Raw genomic sequence first — 19,572 nt, forward strand, 5'->3', positions numbered from 1 at the left:
TTCGATATGCATCTTAAACGACGCTCAGTCAGGTAATATCACATTTTGGAAGTTGAGTTGAAAACTAAACACTGAACTCATGATTCAGTGCTTTCTGTGCAACATTGTTAGGCCTTAAAGGAAAAGTCCACTTCCAGAACAACAAGATGTTCATGTCTTTCTGTCTTCAGTCGTGAAGGAATTATGGTTTTTGAGGAAAACATTTCAGGATTTTTCTCTATATAATTGAGTTCATTGGTGCCCCGATTTTGAACTTCCAAAATGTAGTTTAAATGCAGCTTCAAAGGCTCTAAACGATCCCAGCCGAGAAAGAAGGGTCTTATCTAGAAAAAAAAAAAAAAAAAAAAAAAAAAAAAGTAATTTTTTTTGGAAAATAAAAATGTGTATACTTTAAGCACAAAAGCTTGTGTAGCACAGGCTCTGGGATGCACGTTCATGACGCTACATACCATTGAATCACGTTGAAAGATCACACGGAACTACAGACCCAGTGTTTACAAACCGAATGTGCAAAGACTAAGAAAGTGCAAATAAGTCAAACACTGTTTACAAACAAAAAGCTACAACGATGTCGGACAATTCTGAAGTTGTAGGAGAAAATAAGATGGAGTTTTACACCATACTCTACCTTTTTGAGGCGGAGTACACAGATGATGAACTTAGACGTGATTCGTAGTAGTGATGGGAAGTTCGGATCATTTTACCGACTCGGACCTTTGAGTCTCGTTCAGCAAAATGAACGAATCTTTTTTCAAGTTCATTTTAGCAAAATATAATTAAAATGTTACGCGTTACTTCCCTAACACATCTACTGCTTACACAAACGTTGATCACACTACAAACAAGACAAAACTATAATGCTATAAGAAACAGAAAAGATTCATTCATTGTTTACCTGGGTCTTTAGTCTATGATTATCTCACCTCACCACTTATCTGACAAGTTTTCGGGTTTGAGTCGTTTGTTCATCACGTGACGCCCCATAAGATGAACGAACCACTCGAAAAACCCAAAGACTTGAAACAGGTGAACTAATTCCAGTACAGAACCTAATAGGATGAACGAATCACTCCCGAGACGACTCGTTTTTCCCGAGTCACATTAAAGATTCGTTCAAAATGAACGAATCATTCAAGAACGACCGATCACTAAATCGTAGCATCGTGGACGTGCATCCCAGAGCCTGTGCTACACCAGCTTTTGTGCTTAAAAAGTACACAAATTTTTATTTTTGGAAAACAATGACTGATCATTTCGCTAGATAAGACCCTTCTTCCTCGGCTGGGATCGTTTAGACCCTTTTGAAATTTTGGAAGTTCAAAATCGGGGCACCAATGAAGTCCATTATATGAAGAAAAATCCTAAAATGTTTTCCTCAAAAAACAATTTCTGCACGACTGAAGACAGAAAGACATGAACATCTTGGATGACAAGGGGGTGAGTACATTATTTGTGAGTTGTTGTTCTGGAAGTGGACTTCTCCTTTTATATCAAGTCATTTTGTTTTGCAAGTACAGTAAATGCATCTTGATTTATGAATGGATTTATGATTTATTCATCTATTTCACTGCTGTCTTGGAGTAACAAATGAGACATGAAAGAGAAGAAAGAGACACAGGCTCGTGAGAGCTGCATTAAATAACGAGTCTCTGACAACACATGAAAAGGCTGCGATGATCTCATCGATGAGCTGATGGTCGGGATGAGCTCATCCTTCCTCAATTAAACTTTAACCATTAAGGAGAGTTTTAAATAGCTCAAAATATCCACCGTCTCCGTTACTTCATCTGCGTCTCCATGACTCTTAAACGATGACAGTTTTGCTGATCCAAAATTAAAGGGATAGTTCACCCAAAAATGAAAATTCTGCCCAACCCAGCAGCTGATGGTAGCCATTGACTTGCATAGTACTTTTTTTCCATACTATATGAGATTTAAAAAAAAAAAAAGAATGAATATGAAATAATGAAATAATGAATGAAAGAACTGCAACTGTCAATAATAATTTCCCTCTTTAACAAGTATTAATCCAGAAAAACCTGGCATGAGTTTAAAGATTTGTTGCCTGTCTTGTCTGAATTTACAGCAATAAATTCATATTAATAAATGACTGGAATGTGTTTGGAAGAAACAAGACGTTCAGACAGACAGAAGACGTGACAGACAGTGACACTGAGAAACAGAGCTGAATTATAAGTCTGGTTATTAATCAATAAATCAGACACACTACATTTTGAGCTCAGTGATAAACAGTCAACCTGTCCTCTGAAGTGAGCCAAAAAAGACATTTGGAGACACTTCTTAAAAGAAAAAAATATTCATAATGATTAAAAAATGATTAAATATGATTCATAATGACTCAAAAATTATTCATGACTCATACTGATTCAAAAATGATTCATAATGACTTAAATAATTCAAAATGATTCATACGGATTCAAAATGATATATGATGACTCGTACTGATTCAGAAATGATTCATGATTCATAATGACTTCAATGATTTAAAATGATTCATGATGATTCATACTGATTCAAAATGATTTATGATGACTCGTACTGATTCAAAAATGATTCATGATTCATAATGACTCAAATTATTTAAAATGATTCATAATGATTCATTCTGATTTAAAATGATTTATGATGACTCGTACTGATTCAAAAATGATTCATGATTCATAATGACTTAAATTATTTAAAATGATTCATAATGATTCATTCTGATTCAAAATGATTTATGATGACTCGTACTGATTCAAAAATGATTTATGATTCATAATGACTTAAATGATTCAAAATGATTCATACCGATTCAAAATGATACATGATGACTTGTACCGATTCAAAAATGATTCATGATTCATAATGACTTCTATGATTTAAAATGAATAAATACAATATATATTGACTCAAAAATGATATATGACTCGTACTGATTCAAAAATGATTTATGATTCATAATGACTTAAATGACTCAAAAATGATTCATACTGATTCTAAATGATTTATGATGACTTGTACTGATTCAAAAATGATTCATGTGTTCAGACCAGTTTGAACACACTTGATTCTCGTTTTGTGTCTCTAGAAAGGTGTCGTTTCTCTGTCTCTGTCATCTGTCTCTCTCTCATCTGAGTTCAGGAGGAAATTATAGCAGGAGTCAGAGGTGATGTTTGTTCTGTCTCATTAGACACTGTATCTTTAACAATAAACAAAGTACATTACAGTAATTAGCGGCCGTTTCCATGGAGACCCGAAGAAGCTCCGCTCCAACTAATCAAATCAGAGCCAGAACCAGATATTAGCATAAACATGAATTTAACAAGACTTTTGCTCTTTAAAGGTGTTTGTCATTAATTCAATGTTTGAAGCCACGATCACAGTTACAGCAGCTAAATATAAAACTATTAAAATGTGTTTTTAGTCACTGAAATAAAGCTGAAATAAAATAAAACATAAATATTAGATGAAAAACTAAAAATGTAAATAACTAAAATAAGTAAACCTAAAATAAATTAATAAATACATTGAATTAATAAATAAACACACAGTTATGATATAATATATATTTTAATTATAATAAAATATATATTACATAAAATACTAATATAATTATTATAAAAACTAAAGCACAAAATGAAATAAAAATTTAAATTATAAAAATAAAAGCTTATTAAAATAAACTAAAATAAAAAATAAATAATATTAATAAGTAAATGAATGTTATAGTATTATGATTTTATATATAATCTAATTATAATATAATATAATATAATATAATATAATATAATATATATATATATATATATATATATGTAAAATATAATGGAATAATGTAATTATTATACAAATTAAAGCACAAAATTGAAATTTGAAAATAAAAAAAAAAAAAAAAAAAAAAAAAAAAAGGAATATTATTAATATTACCAATCTAATTCTAATATAAAATATATATTATAATATATAATATACGAATCTAATTATACAATCTAAAGCACAATTTAAAATTAAATGTGATCATATAAAAATAAAGCTTATTGAATATTGCTAAATACTATAACAACAAATAAACAACTATAAAATTTGAGAAATAAAATAATTCTAAAAAGTAGCAGAAATGAATGTAGAATGAGACTAAAACGTACGCAGCTTATTTTTTTGTTAAAGCAGAATGGAATTAATAATTAGAAATCAATCATTACTTGAGCTGTAGAGTCTAAATAATCATATGAAGTGTAAAAATGCTTACGATTTAAAGTTAAAAACATTTAACTTGGCTATAATTTTATTTTAATATTTTTTAAATTTATTACAATAATATTATAATTTATAATTCTGATATTTATTGTCAAGCTTTGACTACTGCCACTGTAATTGCATTAATGTAACTGTGATTTTGTCAATTAAAAAAACAACAACAATAAAACAAAATAAAATATAAAATATAAAAATATAAATTTAATTAATTTAATATAAATAAATATAAAAAATGCTATGAAATAAACAAATAAATGCGTTGAAATGAGTTTCTGTGGTAATTATGTGAAAGATAAAGTCCAACATGTTTTAAACCATAATCATTTCGAGTTAACATGAAGCATTTGATCTATCTGACACTCTCATTATGACTTTAATATAATATTAAATGATTAAAAGGCATAGGATATGCTCTTTACACACACTAGTCCATAAACAGTTGGATACATCAGTGAAGTTCCTTGTGCGATGCATCAGCGCAGAACCGCGGTCCACACGAGACAGATTCAGAGTAAAGCTTTAACGACTTTAGCGTGACGCAGGCGGTCTGTCAGAGATCCAGAGCATGTGTGTCACCTCAGGGCGGCCGTGTCATTGACTATCCCAGACTCTCTCAGCCTCAGGACTGAGTTTATTCTCCACTCAGGAGAACAATGAAGCTCAAACATCTCCATCTGCTCAGGCCTGGTCCTGCTGAGAGACGCCGGCCTCACAAAACACTACAGTCTGCCTGCAAAACACACGCCTCCAGACCAGACACAAACCTCCCTCAACCGCTCTTCAGGTGAACATCTGCCGGCGGAGAGAACAAACCTGCCGTTTGGAGTCTAAACCAAACGTCCTTTACGACTGCTGCTACACTCCTTGTGCAACCTGACACCAGACAGATCTCAGGTGAAGTAAAAGTGACAGAAAAGACATGATTTCCACAGAAACACATGCAGGAATCAGGGCGTCAGAACATGTAAGTGTCCGTCTGCAGCACAGATGCCGTCTGACCCTCATTACGATCTGGGCCTCATTAAGGATCCATTACTGAGACCCTCGTTAAAACGAGCGCCGAGACCGGATCGGAGGGGAAAGAGATGATCTGATTAAATCATTACATAAATGTGATTTTACTGGGGGAAAAATTTCCCCGTCTGTCGCTGTGGACTTTAACAAGAGCAGGTCTGAGAGACAAAAAAAAAGCGCTGAAAATCACACTTCAGCACAGTTTTATATCAGCTAGAGCCGATAAAACACTTCAAACCTAAACTTAATGCTTCATAATAGATCTTCACTACAACTCGCCAAAATAAAAGTTTGGTTTAACAAAGAAATTATGACAAATGTATTACTACTGTACAGTAGAATGTACCCACTTCAACTTAAAAACTTTAGTTTAGAGACTTTTTAAGGTTTAGTTGCTGCCTTATGTTTTTAAGTTTTTATCAACTTAGTTGAACTAGGCATTTTAACTTCAGTTACACTGAACTGACTAAAAAAAGGCAGATTTTCATCGCAAAAAAAACAATGAAATTGCTCGAGTTCATTTGCAAAAACAGATTACTTTTTCAAAAATTATGTTTTTTCATTGTGCAGTTCAATTAAATCTCAAACAAACTGCATTTGGGTTATTTTGATATAAAGTAAACATAAGTTAAAAAAAAAACAGCTAACAATAAAAACATGATAACAAAAAAACATGATTTTAGAAAATTAAAACAGAAACAGAGTTATCTGTTGTTGCAAATGTTGCAAATAAATAATAATAATAATAATAATAATAATACTTGATTTTTGTGTGATTTTTAAGGAATCACACATTTTTTGTCAATGTTTTTATTTTAACAGTAAACCTGCTGTGCAATACTTTGTTTGCCAACTAATAAACTGAATTGTTTAAATGGTATTTGATTGCATTCTATATATGTTTGCATTAATTTGATCAGCACTGTTTTTCACAATACATTTGTATTAAATCATAACATACAATCCAGAAAAATTAAAACCAAAAACACAGAATTTTTCAAAATAAAAAATAAAACATATTAACAGGTCACTATTATTGTTTTATTGCATTTACTTTTAATTTGTTAAACTTTTATGAATTCAACTGATTAAACATTTATTTATTTATTTATTTATTTTTATTTATTTTATTAAACCATTTAAATTGAATTCGGAAAATGGAAAATTAAAAATAAATAAATTGCACTATTTCTGTTAAAAATTCAATAAATTATTATTTTTTAATTTTTTGACTTCAATTGAATTTTATGATTATTACATTTTATTCAAATAATAAATGTATATACTGATGCAATTATTATAAAAACTAAAGCACAATTTATAATTAATTTGAAAATATTAAATATTAATTAAAAATGAAAAACAAAATACTATAAAAATATTAAAATAAATAAATATATATCAATAAATAACAACGAGACTAAACCATAACTTGGGGTTTTAATTTTGGATATTTTTATGATTATTGTTACGTTTGGACAACTGCCACTATAAATGCATTAAAGTTTTATTAATTCAACTGATTAAACATTTAATTTTTTTGATTATTAAAATTTTATTAAACCATTTAAATTTAATTAAAACATAAATAAATAACACTATTTCTGCTAAAATTTCAATAAGTTATTAATTTTTAAGTTTTTTGACTACAACTGAATATAAATCATTTTATGATTATTAAATTTTATTCAAACATTAAAAGGATATACTAATGCAATTATTATAAAAACTAAAGCACAATTTAAAATTACATTTGAAAATATAAAATAATTAAAATGAATAAATACTATAAAATAAATAAATAAATAATACTAAAATAACACTGACTTACAGAAATGAATGTACAATGAGACTAAACCATAATTCAGAAAACAAAAAATATGCAGCTCATATTTTGATTTTTCTTGTCAAGTTTTGACTACTGCCACTGTAAATGCATTAACGTTTTATGAATTCAACTGATTAAACATTTATTTTTTGATTATTACAATTTTATTAAACCACTGAAAAATTGAACCTAAATAAAACCAGAAAAATTAAAACAGAAAATTAAAATAAATAAATTATTAATTATCCTTGAAGTTTTAAATGATCAATTTTTAAGTTTTATGACTACAATTGATTATACATTAAAATTGTATTCAAACATTAAATGGATTCCAGAAAAAATAATATGGAAAAAGAAAATAATAATAATAATAATAATAATATTGAAAATGTCGGATATTTTTATTTCTGATCATTTTAAAACTTTCTGAATTAAATTAATTATTTTAGTATAATTTTATTTTTTATTATGTTAGTCAGCTGAACACAAAAGCTGATATTTGGAAGAATGCTGATGGTCCCCATTGACTTTAATGGTATTTTTTCCCTATTATGGAAGTCAATGGCTACCAGCAACTGTTTGGTTACCAACAATGTTCAAAATATCTTCATTTATGAGAAAGAAACATGAGAAAGAAACTCATGCAGGTTTGGAACAACTTGAAGGTGAGTTCAGTTTTGGATGAAGTGTCTCTTTAAGACTTCTAGTCGATTCTTTTGTGTTTCTTCACTGAGTCATACAGGTTCAGAATGACATGAATTTTCATTTCCGGGTGAAATATTTTTATTAATCGTTAGTGATTTTTAACGGTAGATGTTTTTGGCTCGGCGAGGTCATCTGTCACAGTGAGCCGGCGGTCTGCAGCGTGACTGAACATCGCTGGAGAAGCCGGTCATATGGCAGCTGTAGAGGACGAGACGTGATTTCAGTCAGAGCTCACGTCATATTTTGACAGCGCAGGCCGGATGTCATCGCGTTAGCGGCAGACAGACGGCAGGTGAGCGAGTCCGCTGCTCTCTCCCAGCGCCGCCCAATCCTCCGGAGGACAAACGTCGAGCCGGTGACAGCCGCTCCTCCGGCCCCTCAAAGGCACGTCTGACCGTCCATCAATCTGACGGCCAACGGCGGCTCACGGATCACACCTCGGGGCCGTCGGCCGCCGGTCAGGAGCCGAGCTGACAATCAGTCAGACGCACGTCTGTCACATTACCGCTCTGAGGAAGAGGACGAGGAAAGACGGAGGAACAAAGAAACACATGCTGGAGGATTTTCAAAAGGGTCACATCATTATGGTTTTGCACCAATCACTATTTCCACCAATTAGGAAATGAGCTGCTGCCCCTTTAAGAAACGTTTCTTTTACTTTTGCACGATTACACTGCTCACATACTTCACTTAACTATGACAAGCCTTTGCAACAATACATAATACAAGAATAAGATGTTGAAAATACTTTTTTACATTTTATTCACACGCTGTTTTTTTATCATTTAGTCAATTAAAAAATTATATATCTCAATTTATTATTCTTATTCTTAAATTCTTAAATTAAATTAATTGAAAGTGACAACATAAACATTCATAATTCCTAAAAAATATATAACTTTTATACTGAATTTATAATTTCTAAAACAGAAAAAAAGTATTTTAAAAATGTAAAAACTGCATATTTTAAAAAAAATATTGTAAATATATAACATAATATTAAATTAGATTTTTATAAATAAATTAATATCTTTTATTCAGCAAGGACAGATTAAATTGATTGAAAGTGACAATATAAACATTTATAATTCCTAAAAAAAAAATATATACATATATATATATAATATAATCAATATTATATATATATATATATATATATATATATATATATATAAAATATTGAATTTATAATTTCTAAAAAAAAACAATAAAAAAAAAATGTAAAAACTGCAGATCTTTTAAATATATTGTAAATATATAACATGTAATATTAAAATAGATTTTAAAAAGAAATTAATATTATTATTCAGGAAGGATGCATTAAATTTACTGAAAGTGACAATATAAACATTATATATATATATATATATATATATATATATATATATATATATATATATATATATATTTTTTTTTTTTTTTTTTTTTAAACTGCAGATGTTTTAAATATATTGTAAATATATAATATAAAAATAGATTTTTAAAAAGAAATGACTTTTTATTCAACAAAGATGCATTAAATTGACTGAAATTTCAACAACATTTATAACTTTAAAAAAAAATACATAGGTTTTTATTTTGAATTAATAAAAATATAAAAACTGCAGATGTTTTAAATATATGGTAAATATATTTCATATAATATTAAAATAGATTAAAAAAAATAATAATTTTATTTAGCAAGGATGCATTAAATTGAGTGACAATATAAACATTTATAATTCCTAAAAAATATATAATTATTTTATATTGAATTTATAATTTATAATTTTAAAAAAGAAATGTATATATGTATTCAGCAAGAATGCAATTAAACTGCCAGATATGTATAATGTTACAAAAAATTCTGTTTGAAATAAATGCTGTTCTTTTGAACTTTCTATTCATCTGTGAATCCTGAAAACTAAAATGTTTTATGTTTTCCACAAAAAATATTGGGCAGCACAACTGTTTTTTTTTTATCATGCTAATATTAAGAAATGTTTCTTGAGCAGAAAATCAGCATATCAGAATGATTTCTGAAGCATCATGTGACAATGAAGACTGGAGTGAAAACTCAGCTTTGATCACAGAAATAAATTACATTTTAACAGATATTCACATAGAAAACTGCTTTTTTAAATTGTAATATTATTTCACATTTTTACTGTATTTTTGATCAAATAAATGCAGCCTTGGTGAGCAGAAGAGACATCGCCACTAAACCTCTGTATTTTTACGAATTTTACTCTAAGAGCAACTGCAGCTTAGAAACATCCTCTCTCTTTCTTTTTGTCCTTCTGTTTTCCTGTCCTCTCTGCATGTGTGTGTATTTTCGGGTGTGTATTTGTGTCTCTGAGCGTGAGACGCGCCGCAGGGTCTCAGCTGCGATCAGTGTGTTTGTTTAGAGTTATTTCGACACCAGCCGCCCTTCACAAACACACAAACACACACCTGCGTGTCACATCAGATCCTACAGCATTTATTACACACACATATTCTGTCTCAGCTGACGAGCGCAGAGCGTGTAGGCGGCCGTTACCTGGAAAATACGCTGAGAAAACAAAGGCTGTAGCTCAACAACAACATACAAATCAAACACACAACGCTGATGTAAAAAGAAATTAATATTTTTATTCAGGATGCATTAAATTGATTGAAAGTGACAATATAAACATTTATAACTCCTAAAAAAATAATTTTTATACTGAATTTATCATTTCTAAAAAATATATTCTAAAAAAATAAATGTAAAAATTGCAGATCTTTTAAATATATTGTAAATATAGAACATATAATATTAAAATCGATTTTTAAAAAAGAAATTACTATTTTTATTCAGCAAAGATGCATTACATTAATTGAAAGTGACAATATAAATAAATAAATATAAATATTATTAATTTTTATACAGAATTTATAATTTCTAAAAAAAAAAATATAAAAAAAAAGTGGAAATTGCAGATCTTTTAAATATATTGTAAATATACAACATATAATAAAATAGATTTTTAAAAAAATTACTATTTTTTATTCAGCAAGTATGCATTAAACTGATTGAAAGTGACAATAGAAACGTATAACTCGTAAATAAATATGTGTGTACATATATATATATATATATATTTTTTTTTTTTTTTTTTAAATTTTTTTTAAAATTTTTATAAAAAAAAAAAAAAAAAAAAAAAAAAAATAGTAAAGTAAAAACTGCGGATTTTTTAAATATATTATAAATATATAACATATAATATTAAAATAGATTAAAAAAAAAACATTTTTTTCAGCAAGGATGCTTTAATTTGACTGAAAGTGGCAATATAAACTCCTAAAAAAGATATAGTTTTTATATTAAATTAATAATAAATATATATATATATATATATATATATATATATATTAAAATGTAAAAACTGCAGATCTTTTAAATATATTGTAAATATATAACATAATATTACAATAGTTTTTAAAAAGAAATTAAATTAATTCTAAGTAACAATATAAACATTTTACATTTTTAACTCCTAAAAAATATACAATTTTTATATGGAATTTATAATTTCTAAAAAATACTTTAGAAATGTAAAAACTGAAGTAAATATATACTAAATATATTTTAAAAAATCTGAAATATATGAAAAAGATTTAGAAAAATAATTAAATATTTTTATTCAGCAGAGATGCATTAAATTAATTGATGGTGACAATATAAACATTTATAGCTCTTAAAAAATATATAATTTCTAACAAATATTGTAAATATATAGCATATAATATTAAAATAGATTTTTTTTTCAGCAAGGATGCATTAAATTGATCCAAAGTGACAATATAAACATTTACAACTGCTAAAAAAATGTTATATTGAATTTATAATTTCTAAAAAATATTTTAAAAAAGTAAAAACTACAGATCAAGTCAAGTATTAGAGCGCTGGACGTCCTGGTAGGTAACTGAATCGCCCTCCTCTACATTAAACACACCGGACAACACCACTATCACAGCAGGTTTCTGTCGGCCTGCTGGGAGATGCAAGAAGTGCTAATCACAATTATTTTTTATATTCCGTCACTTTAAAAAAGCCCTGGCTTCCTCACTGCTGCCAAAAAGAAGTTCTCGTGCCAAATCGTCCCATTTGTTTCCTAATCGTGTTCATTTCTGAATCACAGCGAATCATCTGCGCTCCAGGCTGTTCGGCGTCTCTGCGTTACGTTTCTCTCAGTTTCTCACATCCAGCACTAAAAGGGACCAAAGGTGGCGCTTAAAAGCTCTAAAAGGATGGTTTAATGAATGAGCCGCGCACCAACCGGAGGTGATAATGAGGTGTTGGTGCTCGGATCACATGGACGGGCGGGACCGGAGATCGGCGGGCCGCGGGTTCAGCGTTTCGGCTCTGATAACGACTTCACCTCCATTAGCAGGAGCGGCGGACAATCAGACGGCTGCTTTAGGATTCACCGCACGACTGTAATCCGTCAGACGGCAGGAATGCGGTAATATGCGTCTAATAGAGGCTCGGACATGTCTCTGAGAGACAGACGGAGACACGGAGGACAGAGGAGGGAGAAAACGAGGGAGAACGTCTGCCGAATGAGACACCATAAGCCATATATCCTTGTTAGGTGACAGACAAACACACACACACGTTTGTTTTTGTGAATTGTGGGGACTTTCCATAGACTTCTATAGTTTTTATAGTGACCAAACGATATTGTCTATCCCCTAACCCAACCCTAACCCTAAACCTACCCCTTACAGAAAACATGTTTGCATTGTTACACTTTCAGATAAACATCATTTACTATTTTCAATCATTTTTTTTTTTAAAAATTCAGGTTTTACTATCCTTGTGGAGACATTTGGTCCCCACAATGTAGCAAAAACAAGTACACACACACACACACACACACACACACACACACTCAAACACTCCAAACACTGAACTAAGATCAAACTAAGAATTTTACTTAAAAATAAATTTTAAAAAGTCACTTTCAACATAAATAAATAACAATTAATTAATTACAATTAAAATAAAATAATATTAAATAAATAAATAAATACAAATTCAATGAATTACAATTAAAATAAAATAAAATAAAATAAAATAAAATATAAAATAAATAAATACATACATACATAATTCAATTAATTACAATTAAAATAAAATAATATAATAAAACAATATAATATAATATATTATAAAATAATATAAATTCTAAAATAAAAAATAAAATAAAATAATAAAAACTACAAAATAAAAATAAAAATTAAATAAATAAATAAATAAATAAATAAAATACATACATAATTAAATTACAATTAAAATAAAACAATAAAATACTATAAAATAAAAAATAAAAAATAACATTTAATAAAATAAAATAATAATAAATAAATAAATAAATAAATAAATAAAATACATACATACATAAATAAATAAATAAATAAATAAATAATTCAATTAATTACAATTAATGATGAAAATAATGAATTACAATTAATGATGAAATTAATGAAAATAAACAAAATAAACTAAAATAAACTAAAATAAAATAAATTAAAATAAAATAAAATAATGCCAGTTACGCAATCAGATTTTTCAAGTAACTCTTTTCCTCATTTATTGATTGAAAGTTCTCCTGTCCCATATTGAGAGAAATCAGGAGTAAGACATTACTTTGGTTCTAGAATAAATCTGAACATGCATTAATTCATCTCACTCACAAAAAAAAAAAAAAAAAGAGATTCAGTTTTCCTCAATTAATAAAAACAGTTAAATGCATGAACTAAACACATGAGATTAGCAAGTTTGGAGGAGAAACATCAGTAAACTCTGAGGATCAAGCAAAACTCTTTAAACTCGGTGCAGGAGAATTTTTTCCTCCAACTGCTGTCTCGCTGCCGCATAAAAACAGTTTTATGAAGACACTCCTTTCAATGCAGAGAAACCCCAACGTCACCAAGAACAACAGAACAATCAGCATCATCTGACAAGGGAAATGAGCTCCATCCGACCGAACTCAAGCATTCACAAGCAAAACGTCCATAAGATGACATTATGTAAGTTAGGAAACGCCACATTTGCTGCTGGAGTCTCAACACAAACATTAAAGACAAAAAGGACCTGATGTATCTGCCAAGAAAACGCAGAATATGCAACACTCTACAGTGACTGAATTCACAACGCAGTGCAACCAGACTTTCCATTTGCAGTGCAATAAATGAAACAGCAGAAAAGTCATCTGCACTGCTAAACATCTGCTTCTTGAATATTTATTAAATCAGACGGCAACTGCAAAGCATAACATTTTTTTTAAATAAAGTATGCATCAACCAAGCACAAAAGCGTGACAGGAAACAACAAGAAGCAATGAATACTCACCAAAATGACTCAACAAAGGACGCTGGCAAACACAAATATATATTCCAATTTAATATCTGGAGTCTCTTATACATTAGGATTCCCATATCTTTGTCTCACAAAAGTGATGCCATTTTTACACATGTGCAATGATGTAAAGAAAGATGTTTTGGCCTGTAGATTCATTAGTAAGTACTAACTAACACAGCTAACCAGCTGAACCATGAGGCCTGTGATTAACTCACAATAACTAACAGGAAACACATGGAAAAAAATCAGGAAGAGAATAAAAGAAATACCTGTCAAAATAAAAGACTAAACACATGGATTTTTAAAAAACATTTAAAAAGCTCAAAATAATGTTTGATTGCAGTGATTTTATTAGGATCTGAAGCCTGGATCATCTGCAAAGCATTTCTAATGATAATAACAAATGTCCAAATCTATTTTTAGAATAAAACAGACTTTAATATATCTAAATTATATATGCAAAAATTTAATTTGCAGATGTTTAGCAGTCAGGAGTCTTTTAACTCTTTTTCCGTGCAAAAGTTTTTAATGCGACTGTATTTCTGTTAATACTCTATGTTGCTTTTATATTCTAGAAAATGTTATGAAAATGTTTGAGTGCACATTTCATATTTTGGAAACACTTATGCATAATGCATTATAAAGGTGTTCACAGTGTACAATATAATGCATTACATCTTTCCAGAAATAAAGCTTAAATGCATTAAAATATTTGAAGGTTTGTTTGCTGTTTTAATGCATTATACTTTCTAAAGGTGTAACAATTAATAGAAAGGTGTTATAATATATTATAATTGTGGTTACAATTATTCATGAGATCACACAATGCATTATAAAATGCATTACAAGACATAATTAATGCGTTAAAATTACTTTCAGAATACATTATGCTGCATTTTTTTTACTGATCCTGAAATGTTCTTCTCTAAAAAGAAAATGCAAGAAAATGTATTTAAAGGGGTCATCGGGTAATGTGTGTTGTCAGTGCATGTACAAATCTACCCTATAATGATAAAAATCCCCATGCAGTGGTTTTTAATTAATCTGTAAAAATAATATCCCCTTTTTCAAATCGAGCCGTTCTCACACCGACAGAGGCCACTCCCACGATAGTTGATTGACATGAGCGTCTTACCTCAGACCCGCCTTAAATCAGCTGTAACAGTCCGACCTCCATTGTTTGGATGCCGGAGCAGGGATGTAAGTTAGACAAGAATATCTCAGATTGAGCAATTGAGGTGTGACAAGGAGGTGAGTAAATTATTTGTGAATTGTTGTTCTGGAAGTGGATTCTCCTTTAAAACAATTTCTCATCCTGCGTGGTTTGAAAATCGATACTTCTGAATGTTGTCATCACACAAACAGCTTCATATACATGAGTTTTCAAACGCAGTTTGTGACAAATAAGCTCAAATCTGAATGAGGAAGTAAAAATAGCACGACTGCATCACAAAATGCATTTTTTGAATCAGTTTTGCATTTGTTAACACTATCCGTAGGTTTAGGGTTGGGTTTGGTGTAGGGGATATTTTCAATAGGACAAAGCATTAACCTTTAGCGACACGCCCTGGATATTTGATTTCCTCAAGCAGCGTAATAAAAATGCAGCAATACGTGTCTGTACCAACATAATAAAAACGTGCCAAGGTCACGTGTTGAACGTGTGTTTTAGCGCCACTCTCTGGACATTTCACTGCCGTGAAACGTGCAGAAATGTATGTAGAGGCACGTATTTCTAATGAACGTGGGTTGAAATTGTTTCAAAGCAGCCTCACAGAAATAAACAGGAAAATAACAAAATCCATGATGCAAACATCATCAAATAAAGAGCTGTAGAGCAGCTCTAAAAAGACAATGGCATCATTGTTATTGATTCAGTTCAGTAACTGTGTAAAGTTCATCAATTATGAAACAAGTTTAATTCAGCAAACAACTGTGTTGTTTTATTTATTTTTTCAAATGATGTTGTTCTTTTCCCTTATGCATGATATGCACTTTTTTATGTTAGACTGTTTTATTTGTATATTTATACATTCAAATGCTTGCTTTGGCAATACAAACCAATGCAACATTTTTGCTAAGCCAATAAAGCACTGAAACTGTTTATGTTTTGTAATGCATTTAAATTTTCCTTTATATTGTCTGACATGACTGGATTGTAAAGTTTAAAACGAAATTATGTGCCTTTAGTTTCTAATGTAACATAAGCTTTTCATGATGTCTATAAACGCTGTGATTCTGTCCTGTTTGGTTTGTGTTTTGCTTATTCTCAGCTCATTCAGCAAATATAACGGCTGTGATCTCACCTGAACACCAAAACGTCTCTCACACACACGCGCAGGTGACCCACACACAGATTAGAGCAGTGTATTCCAGCCAAAAATCAGATTCGGTCATCATTTACTGCCTCATGTTACTTTAAACCTGAATGTTGAGTTTCTTTCTCATGCAATGATCAGGCACCGTAAGGCTCTATAATGCACAAATCATATGAACTGCTTTTATACGTCTTTTATGGTGTTTTTGGAGCTTGAGAGCTCCTTACTTTATTTTATTTATTTATTTATTTTTGCTGCTTATTGAATTTAATTAAGATGAGGTAAAGCAGCACTAAAGCTAAAACTAAAACTATTAAAAACATTTTTGTTATTAAAAGTTAAAAAAAAAAGTAAACTTATTTTATTTCAGCTGGTTTCCAAGGGAACGTTATTTATGTTACTTTCATTGTATCAACATCGTTGTATCAAAAGAGTTTGAACATTCCAAAAAAATTCTTCTTTCCTTCTTTTGTTCCACAGACGAAAGAAAGTCAAACGGGTTTGGATCAGCATGTCAGAATCTCCCCATGTTTTCTCTGAACATGATAATTGCCCAAGAGATTCATCAGGACTGCAAAAAGCTTTCCAGAGTGTCTTTCTTCTCTTTCTGACTGACTTTCTCCCTGCAGGTCTGAGCAGCGATGGCTCTCCTGGGAGCAGAAGCATGGGAATACAGGCGGTCCACACATCAAATCTATTCATAATACATCTGCCATACGCACAGATTGAGAGACGCTACGGCACGATCGCACTCGTTCCGCTCCTCCGCTCCAGACTCATTTTTGAAAACATCATCAACAAATTTCAAGTATCATTCAAAGTTATTATGCACTCAGAAACATTCGGGCCTAAATTTAAGATTTATGTATCTGAACTGCATATTTGAACTCCCAATCTAAGTTTTAACATAAACTAATAAACTTGATGTAATGCATATTTGTCAGCCATAAAAAAAGAAACAGTTAAGATTTCTTTAATAGCACTAATAAACTGAATGTTTATATACTCATCAATAAATCCAATCTGTTTTAACCTCATGCATTTATCTGAGTGAATATTGCTTGTTCCACAGTTAGCCATATTTAACCAGATTCATACTTTTAACTGAATACATTTAAGTGTAGCAGTAAGTGTAGTGTAGTAACTTAAACTTAAAACAAACTAGAATAAAATAAAATATAGAACAATTCTTAAGCTTATTTTATTTCAGCTAGTTGCCAATGCAACATTTTCATTTAGATTTAGTTTAACTTGATGCACTAAAACTGAAATAGAAAATTATTTAAAAAAGAACTATGCAGACATATTTACAAAAAAAAAAAACTGACAAAAAAAAGTAACTCAAGTTTTAGTAATAAATTAGGTTTTAATAATTTTGTTGTGTGTTTATGACACAATTAATAAAACTTAATTTATTAATTAACTTTTACTAAAAATTCAAAAAAGCAGAAAATATAAAAATAAAAACAAATTCAAAATATTAACAAAAACTGTAACAGTATCTCAGTGATACTAAAATAACACTGGTACCACTAAATCTATATAAAACTGCAATAGAAATTAATTAAAAAAAAACAAAAAAACAGAAAAAAAATAAAAATGCAGACATATTTACAGTACTAAAATAAAAAATATAAAAATAAAAACAAAAAAAATAACAAAAAAAAATGAAAAGCCACAGAGAAATTAATTAAAAAAAAACAATGCAGACATATTTACAGAAAAAAAATAAAAATGAAAAGCCACAGAGTAACGTTTTAGGTTTTATTAATTTTGTGTTTTTTACATAACAAAATTAATATAACCTAATTTATTACCAAGACTTGTACTAAAATAAAAAATATAAAAATAAAAACAAATTCAAAATATTAACAAAAACTATAATAGTATTTCAATTATACTAAAATAACACTAGTACCACAATATATATATATATATATATATATATATGCAGACAAAAAAAACTAAATTTAAATAAAAAATAAAATAAATAATTTAAATAAAACCTAATTTGATATTAAAACTTCTACTAAAATTAGAAAGAAAAGGACCATTTCATATGATAAGTATTTATATAAAATTTTATTGATGCATTTTATCTATGCATCAGCATTAATACTTCCACTGTCCAAAATATACATCTGTATATTTCAATGAATATAATTTTTGCACATTTGCACATTTGTTATGGTGAGTGAAATCATGTGATGTCTGCTGTTCAAATCCAAAAAGCAAATCAGGCTTATGAACACAGTCAGAGAAAATGAGACAAGCTCCTTTACATTACAGCAATGAGTCTGATGTTATTTGCCTGATCTTGCTCAAATGTCAGATGCTGCCCTCAAAAACCTCATTAATGAACATGAGCGAATCAGACGGAAGCTTGAACGGTCCGACAGCCAATCAGCTGCCAGCAGCAGTGGAGCTGTGTTGACACTATTAGTGTTAGTTTGATTATGAGTTCAGGAGAAAGAGTGAGAGAGGAATCAAAGAATAACGTGTGTCTCACCCCGGGTAGAGTCTTTTGTTCGTGGAGAGCGCTCTGGGCCTTCAGCGCTGACTCTCTGGCACAGTACGTTAGAAAGGCACATCCTGAAACACACAAACACGCACACACACAGGTCAGCCCATTCAACACTTCATCTGCGTGAGTTTTGCACATGCAAACACCATCAAAAAATCTGAAAAAATCTGGTTTCTTTTAAAACATGTTTAGATTTGTATTAGTTTTACCTTGACAGGCTACAGCTGTCTAATCACAAAGAGACGTAAGGAATAAAAAATGAAAAAATCATGCAGAGAGACACATCTGACCATTATCCAAATGACAGCAATATTCAAAATCGCATTCATTGTCAATTGGCAATTTACTTAAAAAGCACAATTTAAAACAACAAAATTCGACCAAAGTGAAGTATAAGAATAAATTATAAAGAATAAAATAAAATAAAATAAAATAAATCCAATGTGAATTGATAGACTGGTTTCAGGGCTGCAAAGAAACATAAAGAATAAAAAATCATAGAAAAATCACAGAGAACATACAGAGATTTTCAATGTCTATTTACTTGATTTAT

General features: G+C 29.6%; 1 protein-coding gene across 7 annotated transcripts in view; it reads right to left on the reverse strand.

Annotated features, from left to right (window-relative positions):
* The window catches only part of celf6 (CUGBP Elav-like family member 6), a 124,971-nt gene that overhangs the window by 97,147 nt on the left and 8,252 nt on the right, over nt 1–19,572 (reverse strand). For all 7 annotated transcript variants that reach the window (XR_007829652.1, XR_007829650.1, XR_007829649.1 and 4 more), the window contains exon 2: nt 19,005–19,087. Coding sequence is in view for 1 of the 7 variants with exons in the window: in XM_051134562.1 (XP_050990519.1) it covers nt 19,005–19,087 (83 nt within the window). In the remaining 6 variants the exon portion in view is untranslated. The remainder of the gene's footprint in view (nt 1–19,004; nt 19,088–19,572) is intronic.

This window comes from Labeo rohita, chromosome 18 (assembly GCF_022985175.1).
Source record: "Labeo rohita strain BAU-BD-2019 chromosome 18, IGBB_LRoh.1.0, whole genome shotgun sequence".
Taxonomy (NCBI): Eukaryota; Metazoa; Chordata; class Actinopteri; order Cypriniformes; family Cyprinidae; genus Labeo; species Labeo rohita.